This window comes from Ictalurus punctatus, chromosome 9 (genome assembly GCF_001660625.3).
Source record: "Ictalurus punctatus breed USDA103 chromosome 9, Coco_2.0, whole genome shotgun sequence".
In the NCBI taxonomy this organism is placed as follows: Eukaryota; Metazoa; Chordata; class Actinopteri; order Siluriformes; family Ictaluridae; genus Ictalurus; species Ictalurus punctatus.
The window spans coordinates 2,127,216-2,146,106 of NC_030424.2; the positions used below are offsets into that span (position 1 = coordinate 2,127,216).

The 18,891-nt window shown below is 44.2% G+C and overlaps 1 protein-coding gene and 2 long non-coding RNA genes across 4 annotated transcripts; 2 read left to right on the forward strand and 1 right to left on the reverse strand.

The window, feature by feature from the left end:
* Positions 1-157: 157 nt before the first annotated feature.
* Positions 158-16,961, reverse strand: setd3 (SET domain containing 3, actin histidine methyltransferase). Of its 2 annotated transcripts, none has more exons than XM_017476893.3 (13): positions 16,853-16,961; positions 14,533-14,662; positions 14,363-14,455; positions 14,109-14,257; positions 13,900-13,972; positions 13,234-13,490; positions 5,331-5,389; positions 4,039-4,153; positions 3,239-3,313; positions 2,093-2,259; positions 1,202-1,287; positions 859-1,019; positions 158-653 (listed from the first exon to the last, which is right to left on the reverse strand). In XM_017476893.3, the coding sequence occupies exons 2-13, from the start codon at positions 14,633-14,635 to the stop codon at positions 282-284; spliced, it is 1,710 nt and encodes a 569-aa protein (XP_017332382.1). In that variant the 5' UTR covers positions 14,636-14,662; positions 16,853-16,961; the 3' UTR covers positions 158-281. The 2 variants fall into 2 exon arrangements, with proteins under 2 accessions (XP_017332382.1, XP_017332384.1); XM_017476895.3 differs by lacking the exon at positions 16,853-16,961 and adding an exon at positions 16,678-16,846.
* LOC108270325 (uncharacterized) lies at positions 1,013-2,757 on the forward strand. The gene is made up of 2 exons (XR_006983014.2): positions 1,013-1,323; positions 2,448-2,757. It is a non-coding gene; the product is annotated as an uncharacterized LOC108270325 (long non-coding RNA).
* On the forward strand, positions 8,650-15,387 carry LOC128633609 (uncharacterized). The gene is made up of 2 exons (XR_008397049.1): positions 8,650-11,752; positions 12,141-15,387. It is a non-coding gene; the product is annotated as an uncharacterized LOC128633609 (long non-coding RNA).
* Positions 16,962-18,891: the final 1,930 nt, after the last annotated feature.

The following is an 18,891-nucleotide window of genomic DNA, read 5'->3' on the forward strand; positions in this document are numbered from 1 at the left end:
ATTACGACGTTCTCAGTCCCCCCCCCTCCTCCTGAGTGGGAGGAGCCACCTACTTCAAATACGCAAAAAATATATTTATATAAACCAGTGTGGCACTGTTAAAACTTAAACATGGGACGGAACAGCAGAACGTTTTATATCTTATCTATATTTAAAAAAAAAAAAAAAAAACAAACAAAAAAAACTAAGTAACACAGACTGCTGTTTTAGTTTCGATTGCTTTCACTTCTATTAATCAGTCACTTAAAGCAAAACAAAAATAAATAAGATTGTGCCGAACTTTATTCGGGATCTTTGCACGTATCCTCAGTTCTTTGCGCGCTCGGCTCGGCTCTCTCTCCTCCGGTCTCCCCCTGTTTCTCCTTCCGTTCGCCGTTAAGAAGCGGCATCTTCAGGTCTTCGTCCTCCTCTTCCTCCTCTAGCTGGTGCAGGACGATGGGCAGCTTGGCGTCGGCGTTCTCCAGCAGCGCGATGTCGCTCTCCTCGTACACGGGCAGAGGAGCGCCGTCGTCCAGCTGCTTCTGGAAGTGCAGGCGCTTGCCGCGGCCGCTGGCCTCGGCACGCTCCAGGATCTCCTTCTCGGCCCGGCGCAGCTTTACGGCCATGCGCGAGTGTGGAGAGAGGTCGGGTTTCTGCAGCATGGCGCCGTCCTCCTGAGACACACGCATCACAAAAGGTAAACATTACATCCTCTCGAGTGTGAACCCCCGCCCACCGCAGCTTGTCATGTTTACAGAGAAACCACAAATCAGTGTAGTTTCACCTCTGCCTGCCTGTTTTTACAAAAGCACTGGAGACTCCTTCCACACATGCTGTGGTAATAAATTTGACCAGGAGGCGAACGTGCCGCTGCTGTACCTCTGACGTGGATTTGTAGGTCTTGAGGAGCAGCGCGGCTCTCGTCTCCAGGAACGTCCACAGCTTGATCTCGTTCTCCCAGCTGACGGGGAACTCCGCGTTCCCCAGCGTGAAGATCTTGTTGATGGCGTGGTCACCCACCAAGTAGTCCCGGAGTTCCTCTGAAAGGAGGAGACGAGACATAAAAGGGACGGTCTAGCCACAGGACACACAGGCCGTGCTCTACGGGATCCGTGACTAAATGCTTCTGCGTACATGTTTATAAAGATTTATTTTTCCCCACCCCCTCACGCAGGTGTGCCATGCGAATCTGTCGCCAGCAGCCGTGTCACGCTCCTCTTACCTTCGGTCATGCAGAAGACGCGCAGGAAGGCCAGGAGCTGGGCTGAAATGGGCGGCTCGCTGCAGTGCAGGGCGAAAACGCTCGACCTACGGAGAATAAAATAATTTTAAAAAAAGATCAAAGTAAGTCTTCAAATTAAACCCTCATTAACTCCAGCAGGTCGAGGCAGAGTCCCACGTCACATGACAAGCGATTGATCTGAAGAGACGACGAACCCGATGCATTTTTAAAAAACCATTTATAATTTAGCGCTTAATTATCAAAGAGCATCTACGTCTCCCCTTTCATGTCCGATTCAAACAATCAAACGGCGGGGAACAAAAAAAAAGGTACGGCGAATCGTTCGTCCCGAATCAAAAGGTGATTTTGAACAGGCGACGTTTTTTTTTTTTTTTTTTTCCTTCTCCCCCCCTCCTCCCTTTCTTCGACGGATTGATCAATGAGACAATACACAGGCGACGAGATTATAGCACAAATACGTTACGGCGCTGTGCTGCAGAGAAAGCAATACGATTACACCGTGCCCCGAGCTTCATACGCCAACCAATCCAATAGGGAAAAGTTTAACCCCGAGCGCATCACACTCTCCGAGCCACCGCTGGATTCCTACACTCACCCGAATATCATCCCGACTCAGAAAGAGCGTCATCGATCGGTTTAACCTCGGATCGGTGAAGGCGTGCGTGCTGACAGCCGACAGAGCCGCTGTTATACCGGATGAACGAGTGCTTCCCAACCAATCAGTGGTGGAATTACTTCTTATTACGATGTATGACTTAAATACAGATATTTACGTAGTCGTACGTTAAACCTAGCCGTAAACGAAGGTACATAGCAGACAATCGCTGAAACGTGTCCTGCCTCACGATTCCGCGCGGACGCTTTACTTACGCCGGGATCCCGGCGCGAGCCAGCACCTCGGCCTTCATGGCGTACAGCCTCTCGCTCTTACTGACTCCCAGTTTGATCTTCACGCGGTCGTGCGCGTTGTCCTCGAAGAAGAAGCCGCTGTGGATGACGAACTCTGCGTTGGACCTCGTACCGTAGAATATGTAGATCTGGAAATAAATAAATAGACGGCTATTATCAGTATTACCAGGGTTTAGTATTGTATGATGCGTCATTCACACGTATTACAACACAGCGCTGGTGAATTCTTAAATCCGATTGGTCAGAAGGTGTTGATTCATGACAGCAGTAAATCGCAGGGGTGATATTACGTTCTAATACGTCCTTGTTTCTACAGTAACGACGACGTCGGAGGGAAAGCTGGTCGAATGAACCCGAGTGCATCTTGGAGACTCCGTCAGCTAAACCTCATCGAAAAAGGTCCCGGACAGGCGAAAGCAGAACTTTTTCCAAGCGCAAGGATCACCGCCTGTAGTTTCTGCAGGTTGTGATCCTCGCAGGAGAAGACAGAAAATCAACTTTACAGATACATTAGAAATTCACCGGCATCATTTCAGTCCCGCTCTTCCACACCCCACTCACGTATTCCCGCTCCGTATATACGACAACATCCACTACACTTATAGATAGTGAAAATAGGAGAGGGGGACAGATAAAGAGAGAGAGAGAGAGAGAGGAGAGCTCGGTACTGATGTTAAATCAGGGATCAAACAGCTTGGCATAGTGAGACGCGCACGCGCACACACCCCCTCGTCCCCGTCCCACGCGGCGGCCTGCGCAAACTCTTCCTCCCTCCCTCCCTCGGCTGCCTTCGTCAATCTTATCAAATAATTCACATTTCACAGAAGAGGGGGAGATTGGGCGTCCGGGAGTCCACCTGGCCTGTCAGTGTTCACCCTGCGTATCCTCCCTCCGGCTGGGGCTCGACGCCTCGCCTCTGATATTACCCACGAGCCCCTGTAATGGCCGACGGCTGATAAGCGCGTCATGCGGCCTTGGGAAACCGAAAAACTTCTTCCTTTTTTTTTTTTTTTTTTTTGATCGGATTGGACGGCCGGATATCTCTCGACGAGCCGTGGAGGATTTCACGACAACAGACTGCATCAGATCGCATCAGATCTCGCTCACCTGCTCGCTCTCTTTATAGTCGTGCAGAGCAACACACTCACATCGGTCATCTTCCAGGTTGTAACCGGTCGTAATCTAAAAGGGGAAGAAGGAAAAAAAAATAAAACTCGTGATCTCCCACCCCGCCCCACGCACTACAAGAAGGAAAGAAATAATCACGTTAAGACGCTTGAAAACATTTAACACATCACCCGCTAAATTAAATCATAAACAAACGAATACGAATCGAACGATTATAAAAAAAAAAAAAGGAATTCATAAAATTTAATCAAACTTAGCCAATTTGTCGCAACTTCACGATAAACAAGATTATTACTGAGGGGGGAAAAAAAAGCCTTTTTATTAAACCTTAACCAGGGGAATTCTAAAAAGCAATTTCATTAAGCATCCTAATAACGCCTATTTTCAGCAATCCAAATCATGAAATTCAGCGTAGGGTTTAAACGCATTTCCCACACACACACACACACACAGCCATATATTGCTCTGTGGCGCGAGGCGCTGAACGCAATCAAAGCCAAATTATTCAAATAGAAATAAAATATCCCTCGAGATCCTGGTACAATCAGCAGGAAAAGCATGTTACTTTAGAGCTTTTTCTTCAAAATGTGTGGTCTCACACACACACACACACACACACACAGTATAATATCCACAACACACCATCTTACAGACACACGGGTCAGATTAAAAACGTATTGGGATGAGTAGAACAAGGTCAAGACTAGTGTTAAATGGTAGAACGAGCATCAAACTGAACACAGAGAGAGAGAGAGAGACACACACACACACACACTCACCAGGCCGTTGGTGTGATTACACATGTCCCAGAGTGGGATGAGAGCCAGCGTGACCCGACTGCCGTCCTCTGTAGGGATCTGGTTCTGACGGGTCATCACAGATGATACGGCCCACCTACACCACCACACAAACCCCTCATTATTAACATGTACATTCTGAACAATATTTGTTTATTTATTCATTTATTTATTTTTTAAATAGAGCTACCCCACACACACACACACACACACACTGCAAAAGTTGCATGTCTTTTGTCCCGATTGAACAGAGAGTCTTATTCGTCTCAACGAACGGAGGTTTTGGATCGCTTTCTTTAAAGTCTTAAGGCGGATTTACACCTGCCATCCCCTAAACGTACGCAACACGGCCGCCGCACATATCCCACGCCCGTTCGGCGCGTCAGTCGCGCGCGTACTCTGAAATACAGCACCACGTGTCCCCCGACTCGAACGAACCACGGCCGCGCCTCGAATCGCACCAGTACTCTTATTCCAGACCGTCATCACGTCCCCACACCTGTACTTTCCTTTTAGAACGAGCGCTTGAATTCTAAAAACCGCTTGGAGGACCAGTCTCGTGGATTTTCTAGGTATGTAAATATCCTCCGGCGTACGCCGGGGTCATCCGAGACCTCCTGCCGATAGCAGGTGATGTGTGTAAATACGAGAGTCATAATTATAATACTCGGGCTTTAAATCAGAGGCCATTCAAATAATTGCGACGGAAGAATTCCCGTCTATTTTATGCCACTTAAGCTGGTTTTAGAGTCTCCGTACGATTTCAGGGATAAAAAGATCGGTGTTGACGTTAACCCCGAAAAGGTCGAGAAACAAGAACGAATTTAATTTAAAGAAATCAGACGGTCCACAAACGTTTCACCTACAGGTTAGCGTCTCACCTCCGCCGATAACGATCCGCTTATAATTAGTTAAAAAAAAAAAAAGTTCTCAAAATTCCATGGCTACTCAAGACTGAAGTCATTAACAGTGACAAGATGCGATTTCATTCCTTTCACACGTCGCCCAGCGGGAGCTGAAGCCTGCGTCGTGCTCAACAATCCGGAGATAAAAAGGGAGCGGTGATAAATTATTCCCTCACAGATAATTTGGTGCTAATGAAAGAACAATGAGAACAAACGCCTCGTTTTAAGAGGCCAGTTTTGTTCCCTTAAAACCGCTGTACCTCCTCCCCCCTCTCAACTACACCCTCCTCTCCTCCCCTCCCCTCCCTCTCACACACACACACAGTGAATAGAGCAGCTCAAATTTGGGACACGGTAGGACAAACCAACCTGTAGTCGTCAAAGGTGAACGCATCCTTCAGGGGCAGTTTGCTGGCGTTGGGATGAGTCTGGGGATCAAAGGTGATGAGCAGAAAGGACGACGGAGTCGAAAGAGAAGAATAAGGAAAGATAAAATAAAAGGGGGGCAGACAGGGAGGAATGGAGGGAGAGAGAGAGAGAAACCACACAAATCAGTCAGTGGAATTTCATTATGTGGCTTTCTAACACATCCTAACAAGAGAGTAGAGGAGGAAGGAGCGTCCGGTGGCGGTACTGTGGGATCATCGTGGCATTAGCCCCCCATACATCACTGTCAACTTAATTTGTTGTGCCCAGCAGCCGTCATAAATCTGCTTCATCAATTTGTGTGACAGAGAGCCACCGGTGCCACAGAAATCTACATTTAAAGGAACAGACCCGCTCCCTCCAAGGGCTCATTTGCAGCATGTGTCATGGACAGAGGGGAGGCGGGGAAAGAAAAAAAAAAAACAAAAAAACCCTGGGTTCCTATAGAGAAATGGAAAGAAGAATGCAGAGGTCTAACTCAGCCATAGCATAAAACCCTCCCGAACATGCAAAACGAGTCATAAAAATAGACGGGAGGATGAACGCGGGAGAGATCTCCCCACCCAGGTGCTCCCGAGGCTGTGCGTGTGGCTCTCGTCCTGCTAAATGAAGCCCCGCGCCGCACAAACCGCCGGGACACGGAAGCAATTCATCATCCGCTTTCGGGCACGAAATATTCGTCAGCATTAATCAAATGACCAGCGCGTCGAAATAATAACCAAAACAGGTATCGAGAACCGTTATCGGACGAAAAGTTGGTCGACGTGGAAGGAAGAAATAAATAAATGTAGGGAAATAAATCCAGAACAAGGTTTGAGCGGACGTCACCGTCACCCCCGTCACCCCCGTCCCTCCAGGATTTTGCGGTCGCAGAAAACTAACCGAAAATCAAGCAAACGCCGCGACATCCGGAGGAGCTCGCAGTTTTTCCGGAAATCACCGCGGGTCCGGGCCGAGACGAGTCACGTGACGTCATCACGACGCGCATCCGGACAAAGCCCTGTCCGATTCACACGTGACGAACAGGAGTACGGACGAAAAGGTCTCGTTTACCAGCAAACATCACCGAGAAAGACCGCGCGAACATTTACCCGGTTCAAGTTTTCCACAAATTTAAATAAATAAATAAAATAAAGACATAAAAAAAAAAAATTCTGCAATCTCCCTTCCCCCTCCCATAACAGCACGTCCCAGTATGACTTATTATTTTATTATTGTTACAGCTTTACCTCGGACTTCTGCAAAATGCTCACACTGGAGACTCCTTCCGTAAACGTTAAACAAACACCTTACAGCTCATCTACCGTTACACACGGTCTGCTTAGGAATTTGACGCTTCTGACCCGAACTGTACGCGTCACTGTACACGTACTTTCTTGGAAATGCGATTTTTTTTTTTTTACAAATATAATAATAATAATAATAATAATAATAATAATAATAATAATAAATAAAATAAACGACAAGACAAACACACTAATGGAAAAAAAAAAAAAACCTTTATAGTGGGGGAAAAAAAAAAGTTGGCATAAAACAGTCGTCCATCTAAAAAAAAATTAAAATAAAATAAATAGTCATTTCCTGTCGGTTTGTCCGTCGTACGGCTTCGTGATCGCGCGGTTTTACCGATCCGTAGCGGTACGCGACGTCGGATTCCCGCCCGACGGATCCACGCTCCCGGGACGTCCGAGTGGCGAAACGGCGTAAAGAAAAGTCTGTGTCGTGATTTGGTGGGAACGTGGGAACGCCGAACGCACGGAAACGGAATACGCTGCTCTCCGTGAACCCTCAGCCATGTGAGGTTTTTGCGATGAGTAGCGTTTTAAAGCGTTGACAAATGTGTACCCGTGTCTCATTTACAGCAGTGTACCTCCCACCACTAGAGGATACACACTCTCTCTCACACACACACACACACACACAAAGCAGTATAATTAGATCGACTCAAACGGAGTAGAATAAGCATGAAATGAAAGCACTCAGAGGTGGTAGCTAACTTTTGCCTTGCATGTCTCGTCCCATTAATCAATTTCACTGACACTAATTGAGCCCTGTACTACCACTTGCTGGTTTGCTCCACACACACACACACACACACACACACACACACACACACCCTCCAAATGTGTGAAGTAGGCAGGCCTAGCGCTGATGCTGATTCAGGCGTATAGGACAAGAGTTGGGCTCTGGACTCGCCCTGCTCCTCAATTCCTCTTGGTACGACAGTGGAGATGCAACACTCTCAGGAGTAGATAAGGGTTAACAAGTCAGTCTTAAACACACACACACACACACACACACACACACACACACACACACACAGAGAGAGAGAGAGAGAGAGACGGTCACTCCAACACACCGTCAATCCCTTCTCTGATTTTTCTCCTTCAAAGCCGGTGTTGAAGGACTGGACCAGCTTTGAAGTGACGTCTACAAACCTTTGACAGACAACCATTAAAAGATAAGCAGCCGTGCAGAAGGCGAGAGCGTGGGGGTTTGAGGTCGGCACTGCGGCATCCGAGCTTTACGCCCAAAATAAATAAATATATAGAAATACTGCCCGTAAAATAACCTCGGTCAGATAAATCGAGTGTATTAGGAGGTTTGACGGAAGTAATAGCACAAATCTCAAGAGGACGTCCGCTCATCTTCTCGCTCTCACAGCCGGCCGGACCAGACGCAGGAGACCGTCACGGCCATCAGGCGGCGAGGACGGGTTAAACGAGCAATAATGGCATCCTCGGCCCTCAGAGATCAGCGGGTTCGGAGTGAGCCGGAGCACCTGGGCGCGTTAACAGACTCAATTATGTATATAATTAGCTGAACGGAGTGGCGAAGCTCAGGGGAAACGGTGCGGTCCTCCGCCGCTTACGCTGGACGCTGATCTGAGTCAGGGCCACAGCAAACTTTATTAAGAAGAAGAAGAAGAAAAACAAAAAGCATGAAAAGAATGCGACATGGAAAAGAGGGGATGCTGAGGTAGGTGGAGACGGCGTAGGTGATGAGACTGGAGTTTTCAGAGAGACGACGCGTTCTGTGGCTCGGGCTCTTGATGCATTAGCGTTACCGGAGAGGGGTAATTCATCATACCGCCGAGCCCACACTGGCACCACGTGGGGTGGCGGAGGATGGGGGGGGGGTTGGGGGGCAGCGTCCCGTAAGTCAATTAAAAAACAAAAAGCTCTCACGCCGAGCTCCGGCTTTTCTTTTACAGGACGACGGGAAACGAAGCTAATTGGTCGCTGGTCTGCAGGAGGGCTTTGGGTCCTCGGAGCCTCGAGGCCTTCCGTGTTTTAGACCGAGCAGCATTACGAGAACATTTCACAGCTATTGATTTTTTTTCTTCCAACGTTTTTCTTTTATCACCTGATGACCCTTCTTCCAGTTTGGTTTCTGCTTTTAATTAAACAATCAAAAAAAAAAAGAAGAAAAAAAAAAAAGAACATTTTCACGATAGCAACCAAAAAAAAAATAAATAAAAAAATAAAAAAAGAGTGGAAAGTCTAGCCGTGAGCGCGGAAAGAAAGGAAAGAAAGGAAAAACTCGTTCAGGTTCAGTTTGCTCTCCTCTACCGGGAAGGTCGGGCGAAATATCTTGCGAGATACGGGGAAGGGGAGCACGGAGCGTACCGCAGGGACCCTATTCATTTCTCATCGACGGCGGCAGATGCAGCACACCAAGGTTACTTTGCATTCGCTGCATAGCGGGGTCACCTTATGAGGTCCTCCTCCCCCACACACACGGCCCCGGCGAGGACAGAACAGCCATCATTGGTCCCCCGCGGACAGGAAAAGCACTCGGATACGCATCGCAGGGCCCTGACAATGGTCTATCCTTCTTTACATGGGGAAAAAATGCATATCAAATATAAGGAGATATATATATAATTTTTTTTTTTTATATAAAGTCACCCAATTCCAGAAGACGGAGAGCTGTAGCCTTGCTAGCATGACCTGATGAAAGGGGAGGAGGAAGTCTCCCTGATAAGGAAGATACATTGGTGCAAGAGGCCAGAATATATGGGACTGGATGGAGGGAGGGGTGAGAGTGGAGAGAGAGAGAGAGAGAGAGAGAGAGAGAGAGAGAGAGAGAGAGAGAGAGAGAGAGAGAGAAGGAAGACGTCGGTCTCTTTCTCAACATGTACAAAAGGTACAATCAGGTCAATTCGATTCAAAGCCGATGCGACAAGCTAATTTTCCAGCCCGGTCATCTGCGGCCGCCTCCGACGAGAGCCTGACATTGACGGCAGTCATTACGGTGACACCGGCTCGCAACCTGAGGAGCCGAGAGGAAAGGAGGAGAGGAGGAGGAGGAGAGTAGTAGTGTGGACAGGACACTCGGCAATAGGCCAGAGAGAGAGAGAGAGAGAGAGACTGTCCAACCTCAGAAAGGGGGGGGGTAAATATATAAATAAATAAATAATCCCAGATCTCCAACCAAGCAAGAAACAAGTCTTCCTCTGAAACTCCTCGACTTTAAGCAAAGGGTACGGGGCGTGACAAAAATAATCACGTCACGGTACCTCGAAGCGTTTCTATGATACGCATCATGATCTCTATTTTAAAGTTTCAAAGCAGTATAAATACTGAATTTATAAGAAATACATATTCATAACCAAAAAAAATCCTCATTTAAATACCCGCAAAGTGTACTGTGATGATGTCTTTTATAAAAATGAAAAGATTACGCAACAACCGACAGCTCTTAGGAGATTTTAGGTTCTTCTCACCTGAGCTACAGTTCATTCCAGACATCTTCAGACCGTCGTTAACCCTCTACTGCCACCTAATGCACAGATATCCACCCATCCATCCACCCGTCATTTGGGAGGCTCTACTGTACTCACATTTACACTACCAGTCAAAAGTTTAGACACTCGTTCTTTCTTTTATTCTTTTTTCTCTCTGGACATTTTAGGATAATAAGAAAGTCATCAAAACGCTGGAGTGACACAAATGGAACTAGGGGGATTATATTGTGATGACAAATCCAAAATAATTCAATAATTTACCATCTTCAAAGCGGACGCCGCTCTCGCCGAGAATTCCCAGAAATGTATTCCCGTCGTTTTCTCACCCGATTTCTTGAGGAATATTTCGCTCAGACTCGTCGTTTTTTTTTTTTTTTTTAAATGATCATTTTGTAAATAAAACGCGAGTTCTCTCATGAAAGAAACGAACACGTCGGCACGATCATAGTTTTGTCTACGACACCGATTTCACACGTTTCAATCGCACACCTTCAGATCGAAAGATTTTTAACAGCACGAGAAACATTTCCGTCGCGTGTCCGCAAACTTTCGACCGGCAGTGTACATACACCGCCCAATAAATAAATAAATAAATAAATAAATAAAAAATTCCTAATGAACTGATGAGTAACATAAGCAAAGAGTTACACACACACACACACACACACACACACACACACACATATATATATATATATATCCTCTTAATTAAGTCCCTGTTATATCACTGTATCCAAAATGGCACAGATTTATCAGATTAAGGCTGTGAAGACAATAAAACTCGGTCTAATTACTCGACAGCCCTCTCCACACGTTCAGCCAAAGACTAGAAAGCGTTTAATAAAGCCAAAACGTCAATCGACTCGGCGACACCCTGACAAACACATTAACTCCCTCCCCCCCCATGAATATTTGATGCCTTATCTTGACAATAATGTGAAATATTACCTTTTTTCTAATTGACAGTCATCTAATGAAAAAAAAAAAAACGGAAAAAAAAAAAAAAAAAAAAAAAAAAAACACCAGCGAGATGTTTGGAGCAAAATTCAGAGGAACAGAACTGGATTATTGCTTCTTTAATAGCCGAGAAGAGGAACGTAAACAGACGTAATATTTATTGCTCCGAGCGTAGACGTGCTTTAATTAACCGCCAAGTCACTTAAAAAGAAATAAATAAATAAAGTCACATTGATCGTCACAAATTGCAATCTGGAATAATAACACGCGATCAATTAATTTCACTAAGGGACGACGTGGGATTCGTTAATTCAGCAGCGGTCGAGAGAGACGCGTCGTTTTATTATCTGTAATCATTTCAGGACTTTTACGTAATCGTATCATAAACGCCGAGTCGTCTCGGAAGAGAAAGATGACGGGAAGGAAATCCCGTGCATTACCGTCACGGCAGGGAAAGATTTAACGTGCGATTTAACGCAAGAGTAAGCGTTTACACCCGTTCCCCACGGCTCTTGACGTATCGTGTCGGCTTCTTGAGCGTCGGCGAATGTTTGGACCTTTTGTAGAAGTCGTGTACGGGTTTCTCCTCAGTGCGAAAAGACGGATCTTAACATCGTATAAAACGGTGCGGGGAGAAAGGGAGTCAAATGTGTAGAAGGTGCGGGGAGAAAGGGAGTCAAATGTGTAGAAGGTGCGGGGAGAAAGGGAGTCAAATGTGTAGAAGGTGCGGGGAGAAAGGAGTCAAATGTGTAGAAGGTGCGGGGAGAAAGGAGTCAAATGTGTAGAAGGTGCGGGGAGAAAGGAGTCAAATGTGTAGAAGGTGCGGGGAGAAAGGAGTCAAATGTGTAGAAGGTGCGGGGAGAAAGGGAGTCAAATGTGTAGAAGGTGCGGGGAGAAAGGAGTCAAATGTGTAGAAGGTGCGGGGAGAAAGGGAGTCAAATGTGTAGAAGGTGCGGGGAGAAAGGAGTCAAATGTGTAGAAGGTGCGGGGAGAAAGGAGTCAAATGTGTAGAAGGTGCGGGGAGAAAGGAGTCAAATGTGTAGAAGGTGCCGGGAGAAAGGAGTCAAATGTGTAGAAGGTGCCGGGAGAAAGGAGTCAAATGTGTAGAAGGTGCCGGGAGAAAGGAGTCAAATGTGTAGAAGGTGCCGGGAGAAAGGAGTCAAATGTGTAGAAGGTGCCGGGAGAAAGGAGTCAAATGTGTAGAAGGTGCCGGGAGAAAGGAGTCAAATGTGTAGAAGGTGCCGGGAGAAAGGAGTCAAATGTGTAGAAGGTGCCGGGAGAAAGGAGTCAAATGTGTAGAAGGTGCCGGGAGAAAGGAGTCAAATGTGTAGAAGGTGCCGGGAGAAAGGAGTCAAATGTATAGAAGGTGCCGGAAGAAAGGAGTCAAATGTATAGAAGGTGCTGGGAGAAAGGGACAAAACTGCTCAGGACAAAACAAGGGACTCATGGAACTGAACTAGAACAAAAACAAAAACAGGATCATCCAAGTAACAACACGCAGTATTAAGAATCAGTAAGCGTGAGTAAAAACAAAACCGTTCTTAAAACGAGTCATTAGTGTGTATTTGGATATGAACTGCTGTTTAAAAATGTAAAAAAAAAAAAAAAAAAAAAAAAAAAAAAAAAAAAAACCCTAGTGCGATGGATGACTGCACTAGGAACAGATTAAGGTACACGTTTATATGGGGTTAAATATCGCCCCCTGCTGGACTCAGGGTTCTACTGCAAATCATGAGTTCGTTAGAGATGCTGGAATTGGGTCCAAGACGACATTATCGAGCTCCTTCATCCATCTGCAGAAGTGCTGCCAAGAGCTAGATGCCTTTACAAGCCAGATTTCAAGAACCGATCACTCTGAGCTGAACCTGAATAAGGGCGTGTTTCCAGAGTTCAGGAAGTTTTGGCATCATTTCACGACTTCATTCACACAAACACCGGATTCCGAAAATCGATCAAAGCTCATTTCTCAACCCGATTATTTTTTTTTTTCTTAACTTTGTCAATAACCTCGTCATGATTTTCAATGAATTTAAAAACAATTCGTCATTCAGCGATTTTGTCTGCAACTGTCATTCCTGTTCTAGAAAATTTCCTTCAGACGAAAAATCCGTGACGTGTGGAAAAGCGAGACAGACTCACGTGGATGACTTTGTAGAAGTAGGCGTACTGGCGCGCCGTGTTCTTGTACTGGCTCAGCACGTCCTGAATGGCCTGAGTGGCCAGCAGGTGGCGCACTTCCTCCTCCTCGAAGTATAAAGGCGTGTCGTAGTGAGCGGGCAGGGTTTTGATGTAGGGCAGCCAGGGGGACTCCGGGTTCGCCCTCTCACACAGCAGGTGCAGGGCCAGAGTCACGTTGCCCATGGCCTGCAGGATCCGGTCCTGACCGTACAGAGGACCTGAAGGGATACAGGACACGTTAGCACAGGTTAATGAAATTAACGCCAATTTATCGTGTAGCTCGTTTCTATAGCAACAAACGCCACCGTCACGAAAAACACGTTATTAACAAAGAGAAACCCTATAATGTTAGGAGACGTTTGCGTATTTATGGAAGGAGTCTCCGGTGTTAGCACGTTGTATCAGGTATCATGGCTGTTCAACACACCCCCCCCCAAACATGATCGATAACGATTAGGTTTTGTTGCTAGCGCCTAAAAACAAAAACTTCTCAAAAACAGCTCCGCCCCCCCCGATAATTTTTCATTATTAATAAGAAATCCAGCGTGGAGGTAGCGGAGAGCTCAGTGCGCATGCGGGACTCGGAATTCCAGCTACGGTCCGGACGCCCCTGACGCGAGGACTCACCCAGGACGGAGTTTTTAGCCGATTCCACGGTCATCAGCATCTTCCTGGGAATCCACAGAAACAGCTCTTCGGCCTGAAGGAGGAAAAGAGCGAACATCAGTTTTTAACTGAAATATCCGATCTGTTCAAATTAGAAGAATCTTAATTGTCATTTAATAAACAGTAAGTGAAAGAGTGTCTTTGTGCCTCTGTCTCCGTCACACACACACCTTGATGTCTCTGGTGGCTCTGAGCCCGTATCCTTCATCTCCAAAGCTGGCGATCTCAAAGCCCTCGCAGGACGCGCCACATTCTGCTGCCCAGGCCATGAGCTCGGGAAAATAATCCTCCCTACTGCCCTCGAACCCCACGGACACTCCTGCAGGAGAGGAACGAGACAAAGCCATCAGTCTCCACGCCGACGCGCTATAGTGAGGAATACACCAGTTCTCTGTTGAGAAAAACAAAAACGAAGCCACCACACCTTTCTGTTTCTTGCGGATTTTCTCCACCAGGGTGCGGATCTGGACGTACTCATCCCACTCCTTTCCTGGAGACGGAGCTGCACCGCTGCATTCTGGGAAACGCAAAGAGACAGACATGAAAGTAAATCGTAAAAATGAATCTGGGAATTAACCGAGACGCGTTACTCACTCTGTAGGAGCTCGGAGATCAGGTTCATCATCTCTTTGGGGGACACCATGGCTGTCCCGCCCGTCCCGGATTTCTGAGTCTTCACTCGACTCTTCTTGCCCATCTTCTGGCTCGGTTACGAGGGAAGATCCTTGACCGAGAAACACAGCGAGACAAAAACGTGTCAAAGTGTAACGTCACTCTGTCCACTAGAGGGCGCATGTCCACTGCTGTGCTGAAATACACGCCAAGGTCCGTGTCGTCCTGTCACGAAGGCCTTCAGATTCCTACTCGAAATCAAAATGGCTGCTCAGCGCATCAGCAGTGAACAAAGCAGCATTTCTTAGCTGTAAACGAGCTGTGATGTGTATACTAGTACACGCAAAAGAGATGTTAAAGGAGCGGTTTGTCATGCTCAGAGACCCCTGCTGGCTGTAAGCGTAATTACAATTCAAATACTGACAAGATTTTACACAGATCCTGCCAACTGCCTTTTAAGGGAAAAGGGGAGGAGCTAACTTCCTATTAAAACACTGTCAATAAAGCAACTCCGTGACTGGAGAATGAACAACGCTTCCATGTAAAAAGAGCCGTTCCGTTTTCCCTTTTATCTCATTTTATTAAGATGATTTCTTCATATAGAGAGTTATAGTACATGATCACTGGATATGGACACCTCACGAAATGACTGTTTCTGTAACAAAACAAAACAGGATGGGAAAGAAAGAAAAGAAAGAAAGAAAGGCGGAACAGGAGAGAACAAGAGAAAGAATGCGAGGATATGGAGGAAAAAAAAGAAAACGAAAATCAAGAAATAATACAGAAAAAAAGAAAGAAACGAGAGGGCAAGAGAAAGAAAGTGAGGATATGGGGGGGGGGAAAGAATAAGAAAGAAAAAAAATTGTGAATTAAGGAAATAAAGAAAAACAAAAGAAAGGTGGAAAAGAAAGAAATAAAGGTGGAAGGAAAGAGTAATGGAGAAGGAATATAGAAAGAAAAGGAAAGTCGAGAAAGAATAAGAGAAAGTGAGGACATGAAAAAGAAGAAGACGAAGAGAAAGAAAGAAGGAAAAAAAGAAAGGAATAAAAGGAAAGAAAGGTGGAAAAGAAAGAAATAAAAAGGTGGAAGGAAAGAAAGTAAGAGAGAAAGAAAGAAAGAAAAGGAAAATCAAGAAAGGATAAGAGAAAGAAAGTAAGGATATGAAAGAAAGAATAAAAGAATGAATAGGAAATAAAGCGAGGAAATGAAAAAGAAAGAAAGAGTGAACAGTAGTTAGTGCACTATATAAATAAACTCCGCGCACAGACGGAGCTCTTCAGAAGTTCTCTACATCACACCGGGTCTCACTGAATTTCTCCAGTTATACATTTCATCATCATCATCATCATCATCATCATCATCATCATCATCGTCATCGTCCTCCTCCTCATCCCTGAGTTAGACGATCTCGGAGGTTCTCAGGAGGTTTTCATCAAGGACAGACTCGGTGTTATAATGTTGTATTTAAAAATCACCAAACATGGAGGCTGCAAATAAATAAATAAATACAAACAAAAACAAACCTATACACACACACACGGTTACACATTCTCTCTCTCTCTCTCTCTCTCTCTCTCTCTCTCTCACACACACACACACACACACACACACACACACACACACACACACACACACACACACACACACACACTGTGGTGTTAACCGTCACTACAGCCTTGTGAAGAATAGTTTAGACACAGTCGACACACTTCGTGACGTTGAGACAGAACGAATAAATGAAGTAATTATTCAGGACTGTGGTGTTAATTCAGAACTCATCACCTTCCATTTAAACACAGAAGCACAAAGGATTATTTCCCTTACTTCACCACCACTGAAACTAAATAATCCATAAAACTGGGAGTTTAGAGACTTAAAATAGCTCAGAGGTTTGCAGAAGGTGCAGCTGTGGTGTGAGAGCAGCTTCTTCATTCCTACACCATTCACAAGGCCCCAGTGACACACACACACACACACACACACACACACACACACACACACACACACACACTACTGCAAACAATCTTCTCAATTCTGCACATACACTATTACTATTACACATCTCTATTAACTGCGTTTCAATTTCCGGGCCTGAAAAAATAAACCCAGCGCTCTGTCCTACAGCACCTTTAATCTCACACAGCTCCAAGCTTCTGGTGTACTGCAGCAGCTCTCTGAGTTAGCATGATGTTTCTGTTTCTAGATTATCATCAATAAACATCAAAATCATTAACAAAGCGATTCATTCTGCTCAAATAGAACGCTCTCGTCTTTAAAACATGCTCCGTCAATGAAAAACTACCTTCTGAAATGAATCCAAAAAGCTCCTGCTGTCAGTCTTCTCCTACTTGATAGCTGGGCGCAACCAAACCTAACAGCTCCTTCTCGCGACTCTAAGATCTATCATAAGAATTCGATTGGCTCAACGAGTTCGTTTGTCCCGCCTTAAACAAAGCGACTGCGCATTATGATTGGCTGTTCCAGGAAAACATTGCGATCGTGCATTCGGATGCGTTATATTTTTCTGACTGGTTTAAAATGCGATATTATTTTCGGTTCATTTATGTATTTTTATACCTGAGGAGTTTTATTCATATATTTACTTGTTGTTGTTTTTGCTGTAATTATTCATTTATTAGTCATGTCGTATTTACAAGTGACTTCCGACGTAATGTGCTGGTGGTGTTCCAAACCGCACACTTCCGCCCTAGCTGTATAGCAGCCATTTTTAGGGATTAGCCGTTATTCTTATGCAATATGTAGTGCACTTATATAGGGGGCACGAGGATATTTGAGATTCTATAAGACAGGCTTTTACGTTGGAGGGGTCGAGTGACCATAAAAGGAGATAATGCAGTGTGAAGAGTGTGATTTGTAGAAATAAACACCGGACTCTAATCAATGCCGTGTTTTTAAAAATATTATTAATAATTTTTTTTAATGCTAATTTAAAAGAAGTGGATTATCTGAACAGTGTTTATGAGCTGTTTTTTGCCTCTTTTCCTCACAGATCATTTATTTTTTAAAAAAAAATATATATATATATATACTACTTTATATTATATTTACACTTTATACGCGTTGTATTATAATTATTACATGCATAATATTCCCCTAACCCTTAAAACTTTCATGCGTGAATTATTTTCTAAAATCCAGTTTTGTTTTAGATTGCTCAAAATTGCACAAAAAGTTAAAATTCTTTACAGGTGTGTAAAGAAGTGTATTTTTTCTTTACTTTTTAACTTTTCAGTTTTTTAAGTGACATTTATCTACTTGCTGTTTTTTTTGTTTTGTTTTGTTTTGTTTTTTTGTTTGTTTGTAACTTTGACCCCTTTTGGATTTGCTTCAGTTACTTTTTTTAATAATATAAAAAGCTTTAAACTATTTAAATTTATAAAGTGCAATATAATAATAATCATTATTATTATTATTATTATTATTATTATTATTATTATTATTACTACTACTAAAATGACTAAACTGTGTATGTATGTGGTACAATAGTTAATAAATGTAACTAGTACATTAAATAAATAAAACAATTATTTTGACTTTTTTAAAAAAAAAAACTAATAAAAATCGAATAAAGACATTTCCAATGTGTTTAATGTTTAATTTATTCATTCTAATTTAGGGATAACTATGACTAGAATATAATCTACAGTGCCCTCCTCTAATATTGGCACCCTTATATGGTAAATATGAGCAAAGGTGGTTGTGAAAAATTGTCTTTATTGTTTTAACCTTTTGAGCTTTCGTTTAAAAAAAATCACAAAAGCACTCGGCTCTCATGGATCTCAGGTCTATCTTTTTAAAAAAAAAAAAAAAAAAAAAAAAAAACTTTTTAAATATAGGTGCAACAATTATTGGCAACCTTTTAGTCAATACTTTGTGCTAGCTCCCTTTGCCAAGATGACAGCTCTGAGTCTTCTCCTATAACGCCTGATGAGGTTGGAGAATACATGGCGAGGGATCTGAGAGCGTTCCTCCATACAGAATCTCTCCACATCCTCCACATTTCGAGGTCCACGCTGGTGGACTCTCCTCTTCAGTTCACCCCACAGGGTTTCTATGGGGACTGGAATGGCCATGGCAGGACCTTGATTTAAAAATAATAATAATAATAATAATAATAATAATAATAATAATAAAAATACAATTAAATCAGAAAATAAACAACCTTATTTTTGAATGGCTACTTTAATTTTAATATTCAATCCTGCAGATATAGTGTAATTACTAAAATATTGGATTTGAGTACAGTTCAAGAAGAGATCCAGCAGGGGGCGCCATTGCACTTTTTTTTTTAAAACCTGTTCATTTCATTCAGTCCTGGCA

What these genes read in the sequence shown, in the direction of transcription:
- setd3 (XM_017476893.3), bottom strand. Translation starts at nt 14,635, where the DNA reads ATGGGCAAGAAGAGTCGAGTGAAGACTCAGAAATCCGGGACGGGCGGG. An exon ending in ACTTCTACAAAGTCATCCAC is followed by an intron (nt 5,390 to 13,233) that starts GTGAGTCTGTCT and finishes TTTGATCCCCAG; the next exon opens with ACTCATCCCAACGCCAGCAA. An exon ending in CCTACAAATCCACGTCAGAG is followed by an intron (nt 654 to 858) that starts GTACAGCAGCGG and finishes CGTGTGTCTCAG; the next exon opens with GAGGACGGCGCCATGCTGCA.